The 18,560-nt window shown below is 50.6% G+C and overlaps 2 protein-coding genes and 1 pseudogene across 2 annotated transcripts; 1 reads left to right on the top strand and 2 right to left on the bottom strand.

Annotated features, from left to right (window-relative positions):
- Window positions 1-5,773: 5,773 nt before the first annotated feature.
- Window positions 5,774-7,873, top strand: LOC120691930 (annotated as a pseudogene).
- A 309-nt stretch (window positions 7,874-8,182) lies between these two features.
- On the bottom strand, window positions 8,183-13,978 carry LOC120691921 (uncharacterized protein At4g19900-like). Its single transcript, XM_039975126.1, has 5 exons — window positions 12,706-13,978; window positions 11,359-11,508; window positions 9,659-9,796; window positions 9,199-9,393; window positions 8,183-8,826 (listed from the first exon to the last, which is right to left on the bottom strand). The coding sequence occupies exons 1-5, from the start codon at window positions 13,878-13,880 to the stop codon at window positions 8,640-8,642; spliced, it is 1,845 nt and encodes a 614-aa protein (XP_039831060.1). The 5' UTR covers window positions 13,881-13,978; the 3' UTR covers window positions 8,183-8,639.
- Window positions 13,979-14,190: 212 nt separating this feature from the next.
- Window positions 14,191-15,712, bottom strand: LOC120691947 (cytochrome c6, chloroplastic-like). The gene is made up of 5 exons (XM_039975155.1): window positions 15,404-15,712; window positions 14,895-14,983; window positions 14,770-14,801; window positions 14,628-14,691; window positions 14,191-14,507 (listed from the first exon to the last, which is right to left on the bottom strand). Exons 1-5 carry the CDS (start codon window positions 15,600-15,602, stop codon window positions 14,367-14,369), a joined length of 525 nt encoding a protein of 174 aa, XP_039831089.1. The 5' UTR covers window positions 15,603-15,712; the 3' UTR covers window positions 14,191-14,366.
- Between the last annotated feature and the right edge of the window lie 2,848 nt (window positions 15,713-18,560).

The following is an 18,560-nucleotide window of genomic DNA, read 5'->3' on the forward strand; positions in this document are numbered from 1 at the left end:
GCCGGGGTTCAAGCGGGGCGGCGGCGGCGTTCTGCGGCGTGGGAGCGATGAGAGAGCGAAAGGAAGCACGAAATCGAGTTCTGGGGCTCTTGTAGTGCTCGGGCGCTCGCTAGAATAGAGCGGCGGGCTCTGCAGGGGACGCTCCACGGCGGCGTCGCGGTGGCGGCCGTCGGGGAGGTTCTGGGCGCGGCGGGGGTGCGTGGCGAGGGGTGGAGGCTCCAGCGCGAGGCAACAGGAGGGGGAGAAGCTCGCCGGCGACGCGTGGGAGCCAGCACACGGCGAAATAATGGCCGGGAAAGCCGGGAAGGCGTCGGCGGGCGGCGCTGTCGGTGGCCGGCGGCGAGAAGCAGAGCAGGGAGGGGGAGATGGTCATAAGGGCGATTTTGCAATTTCCAAAAGTTCCAGGGACCTTTCTGTAAACAAACAATAACTTTTGAACTAAAGCTCAAATGAAAAAGTGCCCAACATGAAAGTTGTTCAACTTTTCAAGATCTACAACTTTGATGTTGTGCAAAAATTTATTTGACCAAAGATTCAAGAGCTAAAATTAAAATCATTGAAGGGATTTTGAAATCTAGGAAATTTGTCTTTTTCAACGTAAATTCACTACAAACATAGACTTACAAGCAAAATTGGTTGCCATGCAATAAATGCACTGAAATTTTGCACAAACACCCTCCATAAAAGCTATAAACACAATTAACTATATAAAGGACCTTGCATAAAATCATAATTACACATATAACCTTTCATAATTACAAAAAGATCCTTTTTAAGTAATTCAAGCACATGATGCATAGCAAACCTACACCATTACTGTGCAGGCACCTAATTAAAATACTGTGTAAACACCCGGGGTGTTACAGGTTCCGTGTGGGAGGTGGGTGCGTTCCAAGCTGCCTGCACTGTTTGTTCAAACCGTGGAAGCCTTGTCCAGAAGTTCTCGAACTTGAATGGAGTTGGACGCCGCGGTCCAGATTGTTGCGCCAAAAGTAATGGACAGTGATCACTATGCGAAGACGAGAGTGCGTGCAGAGTATGGTCCGGGAAGGCCAAATCCCAGCCCTCATTAATGAAGAAGCGGACAAGTCGTATCAACGTCGGCCGGCGTCTCTCATTGCTCCAAGTGAATTTGCGGTTTTGCAGATGAATCTCTTTTAACTCGGAAAAATCAAGCGCCGCTCGGAATTGTCGCATAAGTCTTAGATTCAAATTTCTATTGTTCTTGTCCCTGGCTCTGTAGATCAAATTAAAATCGCCCAGAAGAAGCCAGTATATGCCCGGTGACGGCTTGATGGCGCGAATATGTTGCAGGAAAGCCATTTTCAGCCTTCTCTGTGAAGGGCCGTACACCGACGTCAGCCGGAAGGTCGTACCAGAGTCTCTTATTGTTACCGTCGCGCTTATTGAGAAGCTCCCAATCTGCACGTCACTTAGAAGTGTTGAGTTTTCATCCCAGAGTAAAATAATGCCACCCCTTGTCCCCTGTGCAGGTTTGTAGGCGAAGTTGTTAAGACGATATCCTCCTAGAAAGCGTGCGAAGGCACTATCGACATTCTGCAGTTTAGTTTCTTGTAGGCAGGCAATGTGGCACGTTGTTGATTTTAAAGTCTCGTGTACTGCCAAGCAGCGAGCAGTTGAGTTAAGGCCGCGGACGTTCCAGCAGATCGTGTTTAAGTCATTAGTCATTGTGTAGAGAAGTTTGCCGCTTGTCTTGGCAAAACAAAATTTTAGACGCTGGGAGTCTTGGACGTGTCGCAACGGCTGTGTGACGATAATGAAAGCGTCTTGGTGTGCCTAGAAAAGCCCGAAGATCGAGGCCAGCAGGGCATAATCACAGTCGCTTACAATACGCCCGAAGGTCGAAGCCAGCAGGGCAAAGTCGAAGTCGCGTCACACAGAATGCCGGAAGGTCGAAGCTAGCCGGGCAGAGTCTAAGTCGCATACAGTACGCCCGAAGGTCGAAGCCAGCAGGGTGGGTAAGGAGTTTCGGCATCTGGTAGAAGACAACAGGCCTAGGATACATGGAGTGTACTGCGCTCCTGTGCGGGCAATGCGCCACATCAAGCATCAGCAACCGCCAGCTCATGGTGTAGGTCTGCAGCATCCTCTCCTGCGTGCTGCAATAGCGCGTCATGCACCAAGTCGTCGTCGTCGTCCTCCAATTTGAAGAGAGCAGTCATTGCTGCCATTATGTGATCAGGAAGGGGACCTGAAAAGGTGCTGATGAAGTCTTGGAGAATCTCCTCAATGGGCTTCATTTCGTCATCGGAGATCCCCAGCTTGCGGCAAAGGTTGCGCTGCGCCCTTTCGACTGCCGGCAGCACCGGGCGCTTGGCTAGCTTGGCACTCCTTCTGACTGCAGTCGTGTCGAAGGTTCGTCACTGTTGGGGACGCCGCTTCTGCTGCTGCGGCACCAGAGAAGGTGCAGGCGTCGTGAAGAGATCGTCGATGGCCGCCTCCAGTTGCTCCTCATGAAGCAAACTCGTTTGGCCGCCGGCAGCCACCGGGTCCTCGTGTGCTGGCGACTCCTGGGCCGCCATCGGGCCCAGTGAAGGCTCCTGGAGCTTGCCATCAATGGCCCGCGCATCATCCTCCAGCAACCCCAGCCCAACAGCCATCGTTGGCGGGCCATGGGGAAGCGACTGGTTGGGCGCAAGGCAGTCCTGGCACGGCCCAGTGTTGCTGATGGAGTTTTGAGCGCCGTCAGGCGAGAGTTGCAGCGCCTCCCCCACCATTGTCGCCGTCGCAGAAACCTGCAAGTTTTGCAGGGCGCGCTCCACCTCCGCGATCGAAGGCGCCATAGCAGATGCAATCCTAGAGAAGACACGCGAAATAGGGATTAAAGGCTCAAAATCCTTTGGAGCGGACCAGGCTCCATTCCCACTTGCCGATTCCGCAGTCACCAAGCCAATTTTGTCAGCGAGGAGAGAAGCTTTGTTGATGTAGTCGGCGGCATCCTGGAACCAGAAGGTAGACGCGTCGCCGACAGACACTATCGCGTTGGTCTTCAGAGCCTGCGCCTGCCTTGCGAAGGTTTCACGGAGCTGAGCCGCCGAGAACGCCCCCAAATCCAGCTTGGCAGGATATGGCATTTGCAGAGTGCGCAGGCAGCTGTGTGTCAGCAGGCGTGATGAGCAGCGCCGACCCGGACGCCGGTCTCCCTTAAACTCGGTGTCGCGGCGGTGCGGCGACCTCGTGCGCTCCCGCCTTGTGGCCGCTGAAGTGTCGCGGTCGGAGTCCCAGGACCAGCGGCGCGACTGGCCGCCCCTGCCCGGGTGGTCATAGTCGTCGTCGCCGCCGCCGCCGCGACGCCCCGGCCAGACGAAGCCATCATCCTTGCATGTGCGGCCGTCGTTTCGGCGCCGCTCGGACCTGCGGATCTCATCACGGTCCCGTGGACGCCCAGTGCGGTCCCGTGCAGGTGCCGTGCCGTCGCGGTGCCGCTCGTCGTCGCGTCGTGCCAGCTGGTCGGACCCCCCCGGCAGCTGGATCGTGGGGCGGCAGGGGTAGCCGCGCTGGAAACCTGGAGCGCGCCTCCGCAGGCGAGCCGTCGGCCAGCCCATAGCGCCAGGCGTACCCACGCCGGACCGGCCTGAAGGCGGTCGGGTTGGAGATCGCTCCTTGAAGGTCCTGCGCTGCCGCCGTGTAGTCCTCCACGGCGCCAACATGGATGAAGACCTCGTAACGAACCCCATGTTGCCACTAATCCGGTAGCTGCTGGAAGATTGCCACGGCAGCAGACTGATCTGAAGGGCTATGGGTAAAAATCAGCCATACCTTCTTGGGGATGGCGCTCGGATTCTCCGTCCAGGCCCACAGGTCGATGTGCCTGGTATCAAGCGGCTGCACCAAGTCCGTGTTGATGCATTGCAGCGCACAGCGACGGCCGATGACGCGCTCGACAATCTCCGGCGTCCAAGCGTGGCCGGGGATTCCGCCGAGGTAGAACCGCACACGGTAGAAGATGCGCATCCCAGCGCGTGCGTGAGGCTCCTCCAGCGCCTCAAGCAGATGTCGATGCCGCGGCGCTGAAAGCGCCCACAGTTTCGCGCCTTCTCATAGTGCTCCTGACGTTCGAACCGGATGAGGTACGGCTCCGGCTGATGAACGGTGACGGTGACAGCACCCCGCTCCAGCTTGAGGGTGTCCAGCAGCAGCTCCTCGATGTCCTGCGCCCCTGCTCCGCGGGGCAGATGCAAGGCCCAGGGAACAAGGGTGCAGGCCTCCCAGTCGCGGGCGTCACGCTCCAGCCCGAAGGAGTTTGGCACGAAGACCGTGTCCTCGTCAGGCCTTGTGTGTGGGTTGCCGATTGCCATGGGCACGAACCCAGGGCGCAGAGGAGGAGGAGGAGGCGGCGGTGGTGGCGGCGGCGGCGGGGGAGGTGGCGGCGGTGGCGGGGGTGGGGGGGTGGCTACGGTGTCTGCCCAAGCGGCACTCCCGCTCACGATGTCCGAACTGGTGGCAGCAGAAGCAGCGGAATGGGTCACGGCAGACGGCTGCAAGGTGCCCCCTTCCAAGGCATCTGAAGCAGCGACCGTTCGTGGCAAGCTTGAATGCGTGGAGAGAAGTAGTTGAGCTTCTTTAATGGTGGCGGGTTCCTTCCGAGCGGCTTGAATGGCGGTCATGTCCGCCGTCACCTCAGTGTTGGAAGATGGCCGTGTTGCGCAGAGGCCGCTTTCGGCGTCCGCGAGCAGGTGTCCACCCCGGATCCAGCGGCGCCGGAGTTGACCATCGTGGGATCCAGTCTTGCATCGTCCTTGTGGCCTGGCCGGAGTAATTGCGCAACTCAGACGGAGGATGCCGCGGCGTAGTAAATGCTCGGCGTGGGGGTTGCCGCCGCGCAGTGGAGGTCACCGGACGATGGGATGTGCGGCGGGAGACCGGCAGGTAATCCGGAGCAGGCGACCCAGACGGAGGAGCAAATCTTGGCCGTGTTTGGTTAAATTCCATGAAATTACTGTAGCACCTTTGACCACTAATTTAAAGTATTAAATAAAGTCTAATGACAAACCCACCTTCACAACCCCCCGTGTAAATCGCGAGACGGATCTAATGAGGCATTTGACCACATGATTAGAGAGTGTTTACTGTAGCATTACTATAGCAAATCAACCCCTAATTACCGTCATTAGATTCGTTTCGGAAAGTTACACACATCCCTAAAAAGATTTTGCAAATAGACTACATTTAGTACTCCATGCGGACGTTCGTCTTTTTGTGTAAACTTGACGTGACCGTTTACCAAACACGGCCCTTGCCGTAGATCCACCGTGTCTGACCACCTCCGCGTAGGTGGGGGCCGGATCCACCATGGTGTTGCTTGGATCCATCGTGGCAGCTTCATACTCCGGCGTGGGGGGCATCCAGTCCGTCTCATCGGCGACGGGATGTCCATGGCTAGGCGGGGGCGGTGGCGAGTATGTGAAGAAGGCTTCCCAGGCAAGCCGGTCTGGCAAAAGCTGGGAAGGGTGGATCTGTGGCTAGGGCAGTTGGGTTGGCTGCTGGCGGCGGAGGATCTTGGGCAGGGGGTGGGGGAGTGGCTCGCCGGCGGTGGATGGCGAGGGGGGTGGGGGGGGGCGGAGGTGGGTGGCGGATGGCGACGGGGGGTGGGGTGGGTGGGGGTCGGGAGGCATGGCTGCTTCTATGATTTGCTTCCGGCTGTGCAGGCAGCATCATGAAATTAAAAGCGAATGAATATAATGATTTCGCGGCGACCTCTCGCTCCGGTTTTATTGGTTAGTTTCTCCTATAAATACCCTCGCTTCTGATCTGTCTCCCCGCATCCATTGTCAAGTACTAGCTCGATGCCTCGATCAGAGCTGGGAAGTTCGTAACACGCGAGGACGTCTCCCGATCGTCTTCATCTCGATCTCCTAGCTACATATTGACCCTCGCTCTCGTCTCTCTTCTCCCTCTCCCGGATCGGCAGGGCGCGGCGGCCAGCCATGCATCCCGCCATGGATTTACCGACAACCACATGGGCATGGCTGGCGCTTGCTCTCATCTTCATGGTTGCAGTAGCGATCGAAACTAGAAGACGACCACAGCGATCTGCCGCTGGTCGGACAGTGAAACGACGCCCGCCTCCTCCCCCTGTCTCCGGGTCCGGGGGTCCCTCTCCTAGGCGACCTGCCAGCTCTGCTCATCAAGGGCCCCTTGGCACTGATCCGCGACCGCTACACGAGTCTGGGAAGCGTCTTCACCGTGCGCTTGTTCCACCTGAAGCTGACCTTCTTGGTCGGGCCGGACGTGTCGAGCCATTTCTACCAGGGGCTCGACTCGGAGATCAGCCAGGACGAGGTCTCCCAGTTCACCATCCCCACCTTCGGCCCCGGCGTCGCCTTCGACGTCGACTACGCCACTCGGCGCGAGCAGTTCAGGTTCTTCGGCGACGCCATGAAGCCGGTGAAGCTCAGGACCTATGCCCAGCTCATGGTCCGTGAAGTCGAGGTAAGAAAGAGTCGACCTAGGAGGCTAGGAGTATACATCTATCTAGAATGCATGCATGAATTTCACGAGAGAAAAAAAAGGTTTGAACTTTATAAATTTTCAATGTTGCAGAGCCACTTTGCTAGATGGGGACAGTCCGGCACGGTTAACCTGAAGCAGGAGCTGGAGCACGTCGTGACGCTCATCACCAGCCGGTGCCTGCTGGGAGCCGCCGTCCGGGAGAAGATGTTCGGCGAAGTCGGGACGCTGCTCCGCGAGCTCAACGACGGCATGCGCCTCGTCACCATCCTCCTCCCTCACCTGCCCATCCCCGCGCACCGCCGCCGCGACGCGGCGCGCGCCAGGCTAGGCGAGATATTCGCCGAGATCGTCAGGTCCCGCAAGAACCGCAGCGACGGCGGCCGGGCCGACGACGACGACTGCCATGACCACGACATGCTTCAGTGCCTTATCGACTCGCGGTACAAGGACGGCCGCGGCACGACGGAGACGGAGGTCGTCGGGATGCTCGTCTCGGCGCTCTTCGCCGGGCAGCACAACAGCTCCAGCGAGGCCACCTGGGCCGGGGCGCGCCTCCTCACCCACGCCAAGCACCTGCGCGCCGCCGTCGATGAGCAGGCGCGCGTCGCGGCGCGCCACGGGGGCCGCGTCGACTACGACGCCCTGCTGGAGATGGATACCCTGCACCGCTGCGTCAAGGAGACCCTGCGCCTCCACCCGCCGGCGCTGATGCTCCTCCGCCACGCGCGCCGGAGCTTCGCCGTGCGCACGGGGGACGGCCGCGAGTACGAGGTGCCCGAGGGCCACGCGGTGGCGAGCCCGCTGGTGATCCACAACCGGCTGCCGCACGTCTACGAGGAGCCCGACAAGTACGACCCCGACCGGTTCGGCCCCCGGAGGGCGGAGGACAGGGCCGGCGGCGCGTTAGCGTACATGTCGTTCGGCGCCGGGCGGCACCTCTGCGTCGGCGAGGCGTTCGCGTACATGCAGATCAAGGTGATATGGAGCCACCTGCTGAGGAACTTCGAGCTGGAGCTCGTGTCACCGTTTCCCCAGACGGACTGGAACGTGGTCATGCCGGGGCCCAAAGGGAAGGTGATGGTCAGCTACAAGAGACGGCAGGTGCCTACTACTACAGCCTGAGCCAAAGCCAAGGGGTCTCTATTTCGAGATCAGTAACGTTAGATGAAACGTACAGTTCAGTTCTCGTAAGAATAATCCAGAAATAACCTACCAATGAACTCTGCATATCTAGCATACGCACGGCCTATGAAATCTGAAGGAAACAAAAGAATGACATGACAACATAGATCATGATTTATGAACAGAAAAATACAGCACATGACTTAATCTTCAGTACAGCTTGATGTAATTGTCTACGAGTAATAAAACTTCTCTCCTACCAGAAGCCTCCACTCCACACAACCATGTGTTGTCGAAGTACAAGTGTTGTTTCTACTCCTCCCAACCCTCGAGGAGGTGGTAGGTACTTTTGAAATGAGAAAAGATGTGTCCACCATGCAACAAATAACATAACAGACCGAAAACATTGCTCAATATAGCTGCCGGCCTTTGGCTAAGCACAACAGACGCATTGTGCAATTACAGTCAATTCTCATTTTGCATTACTGGCCGAATTTGCAGCATAGCAAACACTTCAGCCTTCAGTATATCAAGACTGGTACCATGATCACTTCCATATGCTCAGTTTACATTTGTTCCCAAGTCGTTCCTAAGTCATTCAAGAAATGAATGCTTTGCCAGAAATTGATAAACCCAATGAATTTGGTACATAAAGCCTTTGTAATAACATTTCTTACACGAATCATGTTATTTTCAAAATATCATGTACAAAAATAGATGGGCACCGAACTAATCAAAACTCTCAGTTCCAAATACCTCTAGTTGTTGCATTCTGTATTGCCAGTAGACAGGTTTGCTATCGATAACTGGTAGAATAACTAGTCAAGTCCACATGCTTGCGCTTGCTTGTAGGTCCAGCACAAGCCTTGGTGAAAAGAATATATATACACAATGCTGCTGGTATTTTTCCCACCATAATGTTTCCAGTAAAAATTGAGCAATATACCATGGCCATTCTGAGTACCTACCTATTGAAAGATTTCTTCTGTGTATGGGTTCAAAACCAAAGTGAAGATCTGAGCTGGAAATTCAGACTGCTGCGACTACAAAACATCAAGGCAATGGAGACAGTAACGGTTAAGGATTCTCTCAACAAGACTGTTGGATTCAGGCACCAGCGTAGATGTAATGCCGTTCCAAAAGTGGAAAGTGGTAGAGTCATTCACAATCCTAGAAAAGATTGCATCATGGTGTGCTTTCTCAACCATGTTATCTGGCTGTAAGAAATATCTGCAGTACAACAACATCATAATGAGTATGCATGTCTATGTCCAATTTGTAGCTAGCACTCAGCTTCCAGCCAAACACATGAAGATCTGGCAATTAGTTTAAAGTGGAACGTATAACAAGTAAATTTGAGGAGCACCGGAGGGCTTTTAGGTGGTTGACATAACGAATCAGCTATGCAATTCAGGATCATGAACAATTGAGATAAAAGACAGAATATAAGGCAAAAGTGCTAGAATACTAGATACAAAATATCATAGTTTGATATTATCTTTCAGGTCGAGATTGATAGCTGACAATTGTAAATATAGCTTTTGGATAGTAAAATTGATCAAACATCGATAGTCAGCACAAATGGATAAATAGAGATCATACCTCATAATATCAGTAGAACTTATAGGGTAAAATGTAGCAGAGGGCTCCAATTTTGTGTAAAGATGCCACATATTTTCATCTGCTTTGCTAGATAGATTGCTTATTACTCTTGTCATAAGTCCAGCGCCATTCCACTGCAAGTGGGTATCATCATATGTTGAATAAAACTCTTTAAGACATTCCTCCAATAACGGGCTGCAACCAGCACAAGCAAAGTGAGAAACACTAAATGCGCACTAGCAGTAGTCATGTAAGTGCTCACATCTGACACCTAGTTACAAATAATATTTAGTACTTTGGTGCACTACAACGAAAAGATGGGTATTGACCCCCTTTTTTGTGAATCAATAAAACATGGATAGATGCCGACTTCATGTTTGTTACCTATTACATGATGGTATAACTAATTTAAGTTAAATGAATTATTATAAAATAAAATAAAATCATATAACATTTTTACCTCTGTTTTTCAAATGCTAGCACAGCACCACTATAACTGGAACTTCCAGGTACATGATTTGTGGCACCAATAGTATTTCGGAGCGATGTTAAAGGTTTAAGTACGATAATATCAGAGTCAAGGTATATTCCACCATATCTGCATACAAAGCACAGAGAAATAAATTAACCATATTTGTCACAAAGAAGAGGGAACTAATAATGTACTCAAGATTACATTTATGTTCCAACTTCCAAATTCTGCCTGATATCAGTGTCACACTCATCGACATCCATGAAAAAGGAAAAAGTCTAAATTACTCTTCTCAACTTTAGCCAAAGTCTGGATAACCCCCTAAACTATAACTTGGTTCAATTTACCCCTAAACTATACCATTTAGTTTATTTTATCCCCTAATTCAATTTATCTTTTTTGTTTCTCCATACACAAGTCGAATTTTAATTTCAAATTTTGCAGTGTAGTAGTGGACATCATAATGCATATTTAGAAAAATTTTTATAAATTTTTCCCATTAGTTTTCATATAATTTTGTACTCCAATGATTAATTTATCATTAAATATTCTAACCTATCAAAATAATAATAAAAAATATGATCTATTTTTTCTAACATGTGTTATGGTGCGTACTATTATGCTGTAAAATTTCAACTCAAAACTCCACCTATGCATGGAGAAATAAAAAAAGACAAATTATATTAGGGGGTAATTTGAACCAAATGGTATAGTTTAGGGGGTAAAATGAACCAAACAATAGTTTAGGGGGTTATCCAGACTTTGGCTATAGTTGAGGGGAGTAATTTAGACTTTTTCCCATGAAAAATACTTATCATATTATTGGTTTGGTAACTAAAAGTAAGGTTGAACTGTTGAAGGCTTGAAGCTAATTTGTGAAAGAAAGTTTCAAACACTATTTGCCAATAAATTATTTTCTCTATTGGGAAGGTTGATAACAAAATGTATGGTTTTAATCTCACCCTAGTTGCTATTGTTCAGCTCTGAAAATAAGGACATTCTCTGTAGATGATATCCCAAGCTCTCAACTAAACTAATCGGGTCAAGAACTGAGAATATCAGTTAGAGGGTGCAATCGCATCCATTTACAGGGTGCTTGGTTTGAGAAGCCTCCTAATTCTAGGATTGGTTGTGTCAACACGGGACCATGTCATCATCATTTTTGCTGGGTCACACTAGTCAGCAATTTTTAGCCTTGTGCTTGTGAGGGACAAGGTGGGAGGCGGGCAAATAAGTTGGTAAGTTTCAGGGTTATGATCAAATAGTGCATTCACAATCTGGTTCCTCAAACCATCAGTCTGTTAGATTCTCCACTGCTTGTGAAAAGACCTAATTTAAGTATCATTCTGATGTTCCAAAATTACAAGTGGTGAGATGCCTGATTATTCACAGTTACTTGTAAAAAGTGAAACTGTATTTTCAGCTGGTAATTCCCCTTTTTCATGTTTTTAGTCATGCATCAAATTGCACTGCCTGAGCTGATAAGGAGTAGATTGATAAAATTATTTGCAATCTATTTCTTAAGGTAACTCTTGTGCCAAGAATTACCACAAAGAATTTTTCTGCTCAAATATAAATACGTATCATTATCTCTCAGGATTTTTTTTTTCTGATAGAACGTAAAGCAAACAGAGCACGTCTCTCAACAACTTCCAGAACTTATGTACTTTAGGATTGTATTTTCTTACTTGTAAAGAGCAGCAAGGCGTATTAGCTCACTGTAATGCAACGGGTAATATTTTGTCTGCCTCCATTCATACCACACTGATGCAAACTCATGAGTTGAAGTGCTTTCCAAAAGCTCGTCAAGATTCGGCACTGCAACAGAAACTTTATATCTGCACGAGAAATAAACTCTATGAATAGCAACCCATATGTAGACTAGGTGTGGCTAAAACAATTATAACTTAAAGTGGTTACATGCAAGGCTCATAGCATTAGTGGGTCATGCAAAGTACATACGAGTCACAATGTCTAACATGTAATGTTTTAAGAGTTCAGATGTAATTCTAAGCAGTATAGTTAGTTTAATTATATAATTAAGTGAGGTTCAAATGAAATACACAGTTTGGCCCCTGCAGTAAGTAGATAGTAACAAGACAGATCCGTAAATGTTCCTACAAATGACTGCCAATAACTTGCCATTAAGCTAGCAGTGAACCATTTTCTTTTCCTGAAAAATACTAGATGCTACTATGCTAGTGCCTCCAAGCTGCTCAGCAGGCAAGACGGCGATTAGGAGGTAGACAGGAGCTTGGGATGGTGGCATACAATCACAATGTAGGATAGTGACAGTAACTTAAGGTACCTCTAATGACAGAAGTTATTATTTACATTACATTAGCTCACACATGACAATCAATGTCCATATAGAACTATACACAAGATACACTTTATGATCCGCATCCATTAGATTGGATATTAAAATGAACCAATCAGAAAAAAAAAGTGTAAACCAGATGGAGATTTTAAAAGTTGGGTGGCCAACAGAAAAGGTTAATCAAGTATCTAGGGCATCATTTGCATGATTTGAGAAATGATTACTTAAACTAGATCATGTCATCAGGAAAAGATGTGTGTCACAAGCCCAACTATAAGATGTGACTTCACTTGTCCACGAGAATTGAGAACAATTGATAATTAACAAACAGTATCCTATATTTTTCTCATTGTGCTGCAATATAATTACAGCATATAAACTGAACGGGATACATGAACAACATGTAAATCTGATATAAATCTAGAGTTGATAACAATCATGTTTTTTCTCATAGTGCAAATGTGCAACATGTGCATTCAATATCGTAGAATAACTAAACTGATTTTGATCCTTAAATACTATGTAGATCTTATATAATACAATACCAATCCAGAATTGCTAACAAAGATATTTCATGTTTTCGGTTGGAATTATGCAATTTCTTTTGTTCATGGTCTATATTCTAGAGTTAGGCTGTTAGCTACTAAAATTAACTACTTCAATTAATTGTATTCTAGAGCTATGGAGGCTAGAGTTGTGTACCAACAGAACATACCCTTCCTTCACAAATTCCTGGAAGGATTCTAGCTCCAGCGTCTCTGATAGCATGACTACGCAGGCATCTGGGTGCTGAGTGAGCAGGCTCTCCAATCCACGCTGGTGTCGGACACCATAAGCCCACTGCGGGCTGTTCCACACCATGAACACCCTCATGGAGCACTTCCCAAGCTCGAAGAATCTCTCCATGAACTCTGAGAACCCCAAATGGGGATCAATCCCCGGGAAATATCCCCAACTCCTTCCCTTCTGTTGCTTCACCTTCACAGCTGCTCCCATGCCCTGCTCGTTTTCGTAAGATAGGAGCCTACGCTGCTCAAAATTCTTGGACGCAGGTTTGTCGAGCTCAGCTAGCAGCATCCGCTGCACCATGCGGTCGCCACGGGTGAGAGAGGTGAGGCCGGGGCTATCGGGGTCCTGGAGCAGCGGGTGATTGCGCGGATTGAGTGACTCCAGGTTGGAGCGGAGCATGCGATCGCGCCGGAGGTAGTCGGCCTTACCCTCGAGCCACCGCGCCCACCCGGCCCGGAGCCGCGTCTCGGCGCCCTTGGCGGAGGCGGGCTTCAGGAGTAGGGCGTCCTCGATGCCGGCGATGGACGAGATCTCCACCCGCAGTTCCAGATCCACCAGCTCGTCGTCCGATCCAAAGGCAGCGGCTGCGATCCGGCGCGGGGAGTCGAGGCGGGGGAGTCCAGAGGATAGGTATTCGCCGGCGGCGGGGAGGCGGAACGGCAGGCGGGCGGCGCCAGCGACGTGGTCCCAGACGAGGGACGTGGAGGCCGCCGCGGAGGCGGTGGCGTCGTCGGCCGCGTCGGCGCCCGCGGCGTCCTCGTCCAGCACGTCGAGCTCGTCGATGCGGTCGTCGTCGGGGTTGGTGCCGGCGCCCCCGCCGCCGTCGGTGGCGGTGGTCGTGGTGGTGACGGTGAGCAGTGGGTCGAGCGCGGCGGCCACGTCCTCGTCGACGTCTTCGTCGGCGAGGAGGGCGGCGGAGGAGTTGGCGTCGGCGGCGGAGTGGGAGCGGGAGGTTGGGAAGTTGGAGGACGATGACGAGGAGAGGCGCGAGTGGAGGACGGCGAGGGAGAGGAGCAGGAGGAGCGCGGCGACGGCGGCGCAGAGCTGCGGGCCCAGCCCGGAGCGCCGCCGCGCCGGGTGGGAGTGCGTGCGCGGCAGCATGACGGCACGAGGGGAGGCCGGTGCGGTGCGCTGCGAGGTGCGACGCCGCTTTCCCTCCGTCCCCCGCACCAGCAGCCGCGCGTCGGAGGATTTCTTCGTGTTTAAACCACGCCGACGCTTTGCCTGGTAGCTGTTCGCGCGGCGTCACCAACCAACTTCACCAACCCTCCCCGACGCTCCGTCAGGAAGCTGACCTGCGACTTGTGACCTGTGACTCTGTGAGTTCGTGACTAGCCAACCTTGAGCCCCAACTGAACACTGAACTTGGTTCGGTCAGGGGTCACTTGCTCGCCATCGTTGGGCAACAAACTGGTTCTAACGCTCGAGCTAGATTTCAGAAGTTTCAGAAAACAGAGGAGCCTGAAGGTCACAGGTTCGGAAGTTCAGAGAATCTGACAAGTAAAGGCTACAAGTTCAGAAGTCCTAGACAAATCAACACTGTCTTCCCGTCACCCTAGTCATCTGATCAATACAAACATCAATCATTCAATCTCCATCACCTTCGATCTTTGGCCACCCGTTTTCGGCTTGCGACTTGACAAACGAAGCTAGGAGCTTGATGTCATCCTCAGATAGCCGGGGGCCGAAGGTGCACTGTCCTCTTGGGGTGCATTTCTCTCCAAAGCCCTAACAGAAAACAAACATGCAACTATTACAGTACATTTTTTTTCTTTTTCTCCAAAACAAGTAGCTACACTTTAGTAACTGAAGAACACAAAGATGGTCACTTCAGGAGGTTGAACTCACCGGCATCCTCCCCTTCCCGTAGTATGTGATGCTATACAGTTCCTCCTCTGTGGCGACTCCATTCCTGCAGGTTTGCCTCCGTTGCGTCAGTAGAGTGAGCAGTGAGAACACGCACATTCTTCAGTTTGCATATGACAGTTACCTCTCGAGATCCTTCAGGAAAAGAGTGGCTCCCTGGCATGATCAACCAGCGTGTTAAGAACAAACGATGATCAAAACATATAATGGATCTGTCCTCCACACAAGGATTTCGGCGCAGCAACTCACTGGCTGTAGGATGTTTCCCCCCATGTCGTGGCATCCGATGCAAGCCTTCCGGAACAACGCCGCGCCTTCTGAAACTGGTTGGGCAAATGCTGTCGAATTGGGGAAAATTGAAGGAAAAACGCGCCGTCAGCCTGAATTCCAACTACTACGAACATCCTATATAATACTATGCATTATCCTAGATTCAGTTTTCTTTCTGCTCCTTGATTAGGAGAGCAAGTTTCAGTACGGGACAGTTTTGCTGGTATGCCTGCAGAGTCAGTACTTGCGTTCTTCAGCTAATTCCATAGAAATTACGTTAACAATCAAACCTCAAATGCCAGAACAGCGTATTAGGGTGTCCAAATTACAATAAGCCATCAGTAGCAGCAACGATTTCCCATGTAAACGACGCAATGCAGCTGACACGGGCGACAATAACAACTTGAAGGTCTGCGCATCGCACAGCAATCAACAAGCAAGGACTGAACAAACCTGGAGAGGTACCAGCAGGTAGTCCAGGGGCGAACCTGCAAGGAGGAGCGCCGCAGCCAAAAGTGGCGCGGCCGCGCGCTCTGCCACGGCTGCAGCGACGGCGGAATGGCGCGCCTGCTTCAGACTGGCGCAGCAGTACGCCGACGCTGCCCTCGCCCGAGGAACGGAGGAAGAAGCCGAGCAGGCGGAGTGAGACGGCAGCGGGGGCCGCGCGGCCGAAGGAAGCCCGTACATCGCGCGTGGCGCGGGCCCGGCGTCCTTCGCCGTCGGCGTCGCAGCGGACGAGGAAGACGACGCTGCCGAGTGCCGATGGGTAAAGGTTGGCTCAAGTGGACGCCACGTGGTCTTTAGGATCTGCAGGTGTGAACTGTGTGAGTTGGGCCATACGTCTACCACGTTTCGGCCTAAATGGCCCGGCTTCATCAAGTCCTGGGCCCATAATTGGCCGAGGTCCAAAACGAATTAAACCTCCAGATCCAGATTTGCACAATGAACATCTTCATAAGTCATCAAAACAAAGACACCATTGTACGTCCTGACTTCAATAGAAGCTCTCACAGAGGGATTGTACCAAACCAAAAAAAAACAAAGAAATTGAATTTGAATGACAGGTCTGCCACAGTTCATGAACAAAGTGCAAACTAACATGTGAAATCAGACTATTGATCATGATCACGGCCTCGAGCAAAATAGAGTAGGCATCATAATGCTAGTACACAAAGGCGCAACAGGATTGAGAATCAAGCAAAAACTATGAATTGGCATAAACAAGGATCTTATACATCGCCATCATCCAACAACACGTGACAATACAAAAAGGAAGTATGATTGGTTAAATATCCACATGTCAATTAGACAATCACATCATACCAAGACATGTTGACATATATGATACATGTGGTGATAGACTCATAGTCTTTAATCAGCAGATTAAAAAATATAGGCTTGTATAGAATTTGAATTCTGCAAAATGAATCATACACAGCCTAAACAAGTCTAATGTGAATTGCATTAGTTCGATTACCTTATACTCCCTCCGTTTCAAAATGTAGGTCGTTTTGAGTTTTTTAGATTCGTAGTGTTTGCTATGCATCTAGATATAATATATGTCTAGATTCATAGTAAAATATATGAATCTAGAAATGTCAAAACGACCTATATTTTGGAACGGAGGGAGTATAGTATAGCAATAGGAAACTCATCCATTCATCACGCTACTACCGTGTTTGTTGTTTGTGTTTACTGAACAGCTGATGTACTTGCTTCAGACTTCTTCACAGCTAATCAACAGTTCACAGTGATGTTGAGCCCTGTTATGACACTAAAAATGAAGCCTGTGCTACAAGCCGCAACCAACCTGCCACCATGTCAGGGACACTGAACATAGCTAATGCTTATATAGAACATACGACTCCAAATTACAGGTAAGAATAATGCTATCATGCTAGTACATGAACAGCTAATGCAAATGCAAGTATGCAACATCCCCTTTTCCTCTGTCACAGAACTGCCCTTTCAGCAGTCTTAAGTAACAAAATTAACACCCCTTCTCCATCTCTCAACAGTTTTAATCACGGCCTCATTTTCTTGTCATTGAAGAATATCGAAAACCACACAATGAATCCCAAACAATTCATGTGCAAACATCTGAATAAACATGATATTGCGTATACTAATTAATACGGACTACAGCATTGTGCAAACTTTGCTTGAAGTTGCTTTACACTGTTCTGAATCCATGCAAGCAAATTGCAATTCATGGCCTCTTTCCAAGAATACAACTGGATACTCAAGATCATACCATGAAAGCCATGCAGATGCCAAAATACATGCATCTTTTTAGAGTCCAATCCAGCTGCATCTCTAATGTTGCATTCAGAGTAATCTTTATACAGTTTTGTATACATAATTGGTTGGGGCTCCAATGTTCCATGACAATATTACATTCTACAAGTGAACTACATATAGAAAAAACGTGTTTGATCATCAAGGGGAATCGCTGTACGCCTTTACCGGATGAGATTGCCCAAATAGATCAGGGCTCCTGATGTGCCTCGAGGCAGATGGAGAGGTCGATCCGCGCGCGCTGGCACTGCGTGCGCCTGAGCTCGGTGCCGGCACTGCCGCAGAGGGTGCGGACGGCCTCGATCTCGTCGGGGCAGCACGCGGTCACGACGCACTCCGCCAGCGCCCGGCTGAGGTGCCGGCACAGCGCCTCTGGCTGCAGCGGCCCGCGGGCGGCGCGGCGGCGGCACTCGGCGAGCGCCCGCTGCGTCGAGGCGCAAGGCCCCGGGACGGGCAGCGCCGTCGAGGCGTCTGGGTCGGACTCGCGGTCTCGTCGTCCCCCGCAGCTGCCGCCGGTCATGGAGTTCGGTGGGAAAATCGGCGGCGCTGTTCGGTCCCGGCGTGATCTCTTTTCCTCTGGACTCTTGAGAATTCGACAGCGATCTCCAGTAAAGTTTGTCAGAGGCCCGATAAAACGATGGGATCGGCCCACGAACATTTCTAATAAGGCCCAGTTAACGATGGATCGGCCCATGACGAACGAGTTGTCCTTGTACCAGCAGCTGGTTCGGGTTGGGCCCAAGTCCAAATCCAAGTATGGTGACATCTCTTTTTCAGAGAACAGCATGCAGATGTGGCAAACGACAAATTTCTCCGGTGTATGTGGTCACTTTCTTGCTATCGATTAGCCTCTGACGTTACCTTATTTGAGCTGTGGTCAAATCACAGTCCACACTCAAATGTAGCTCCAATACTTATCCCCAAAACATGTGGTTCATCTCTGCTGGCATTATCCTGTTAGTTTTTGTTTTTGCCCGCCGTGCAAGTACCTCCATGCTACTACATAACACAACGACGCCGTCGATCTCACGGCCGTAGCAGCATTTGCTGAAAAAAAAATTCTTGTACCCATCAAAAGAAACCATATACCGGGTGTTGCATCTACATCACCTGACACGTGACACTACCCTTACCGCGCTGAGACGTCCACCAGGCAACATGATTTGGTGTCAGCCACAGCACGGGGATGACCGGCTCAGGGCTCAGGCAGTCAGTCTGAGCTCGGGCAAGTAAAAAAAAACAACAAAATCCTCCTTGCAGCCAGCAACTCTTGCTGCTTGCACGAGATGGGCAGCGGCACACCCGCGCCGTGCACTGTGGCGCGTCCCGTCGATGCGCGGCGCCGGC

This window comes from Panicum virgatum, chromosome 2K (assembly GCF_016808335.1).
Source record: "Panicum virgatum strain AP13 chromosome 2K, P.virgatum_v5, whole genome shotgun sequence".
In the NCBI taxonomy this organism is placed as follows: Eukaryota; Viridiplantae; Streptophyta; class Magnoliopsida; order Poales; family Poaceae; genus Panicum; species Panicum virgatum.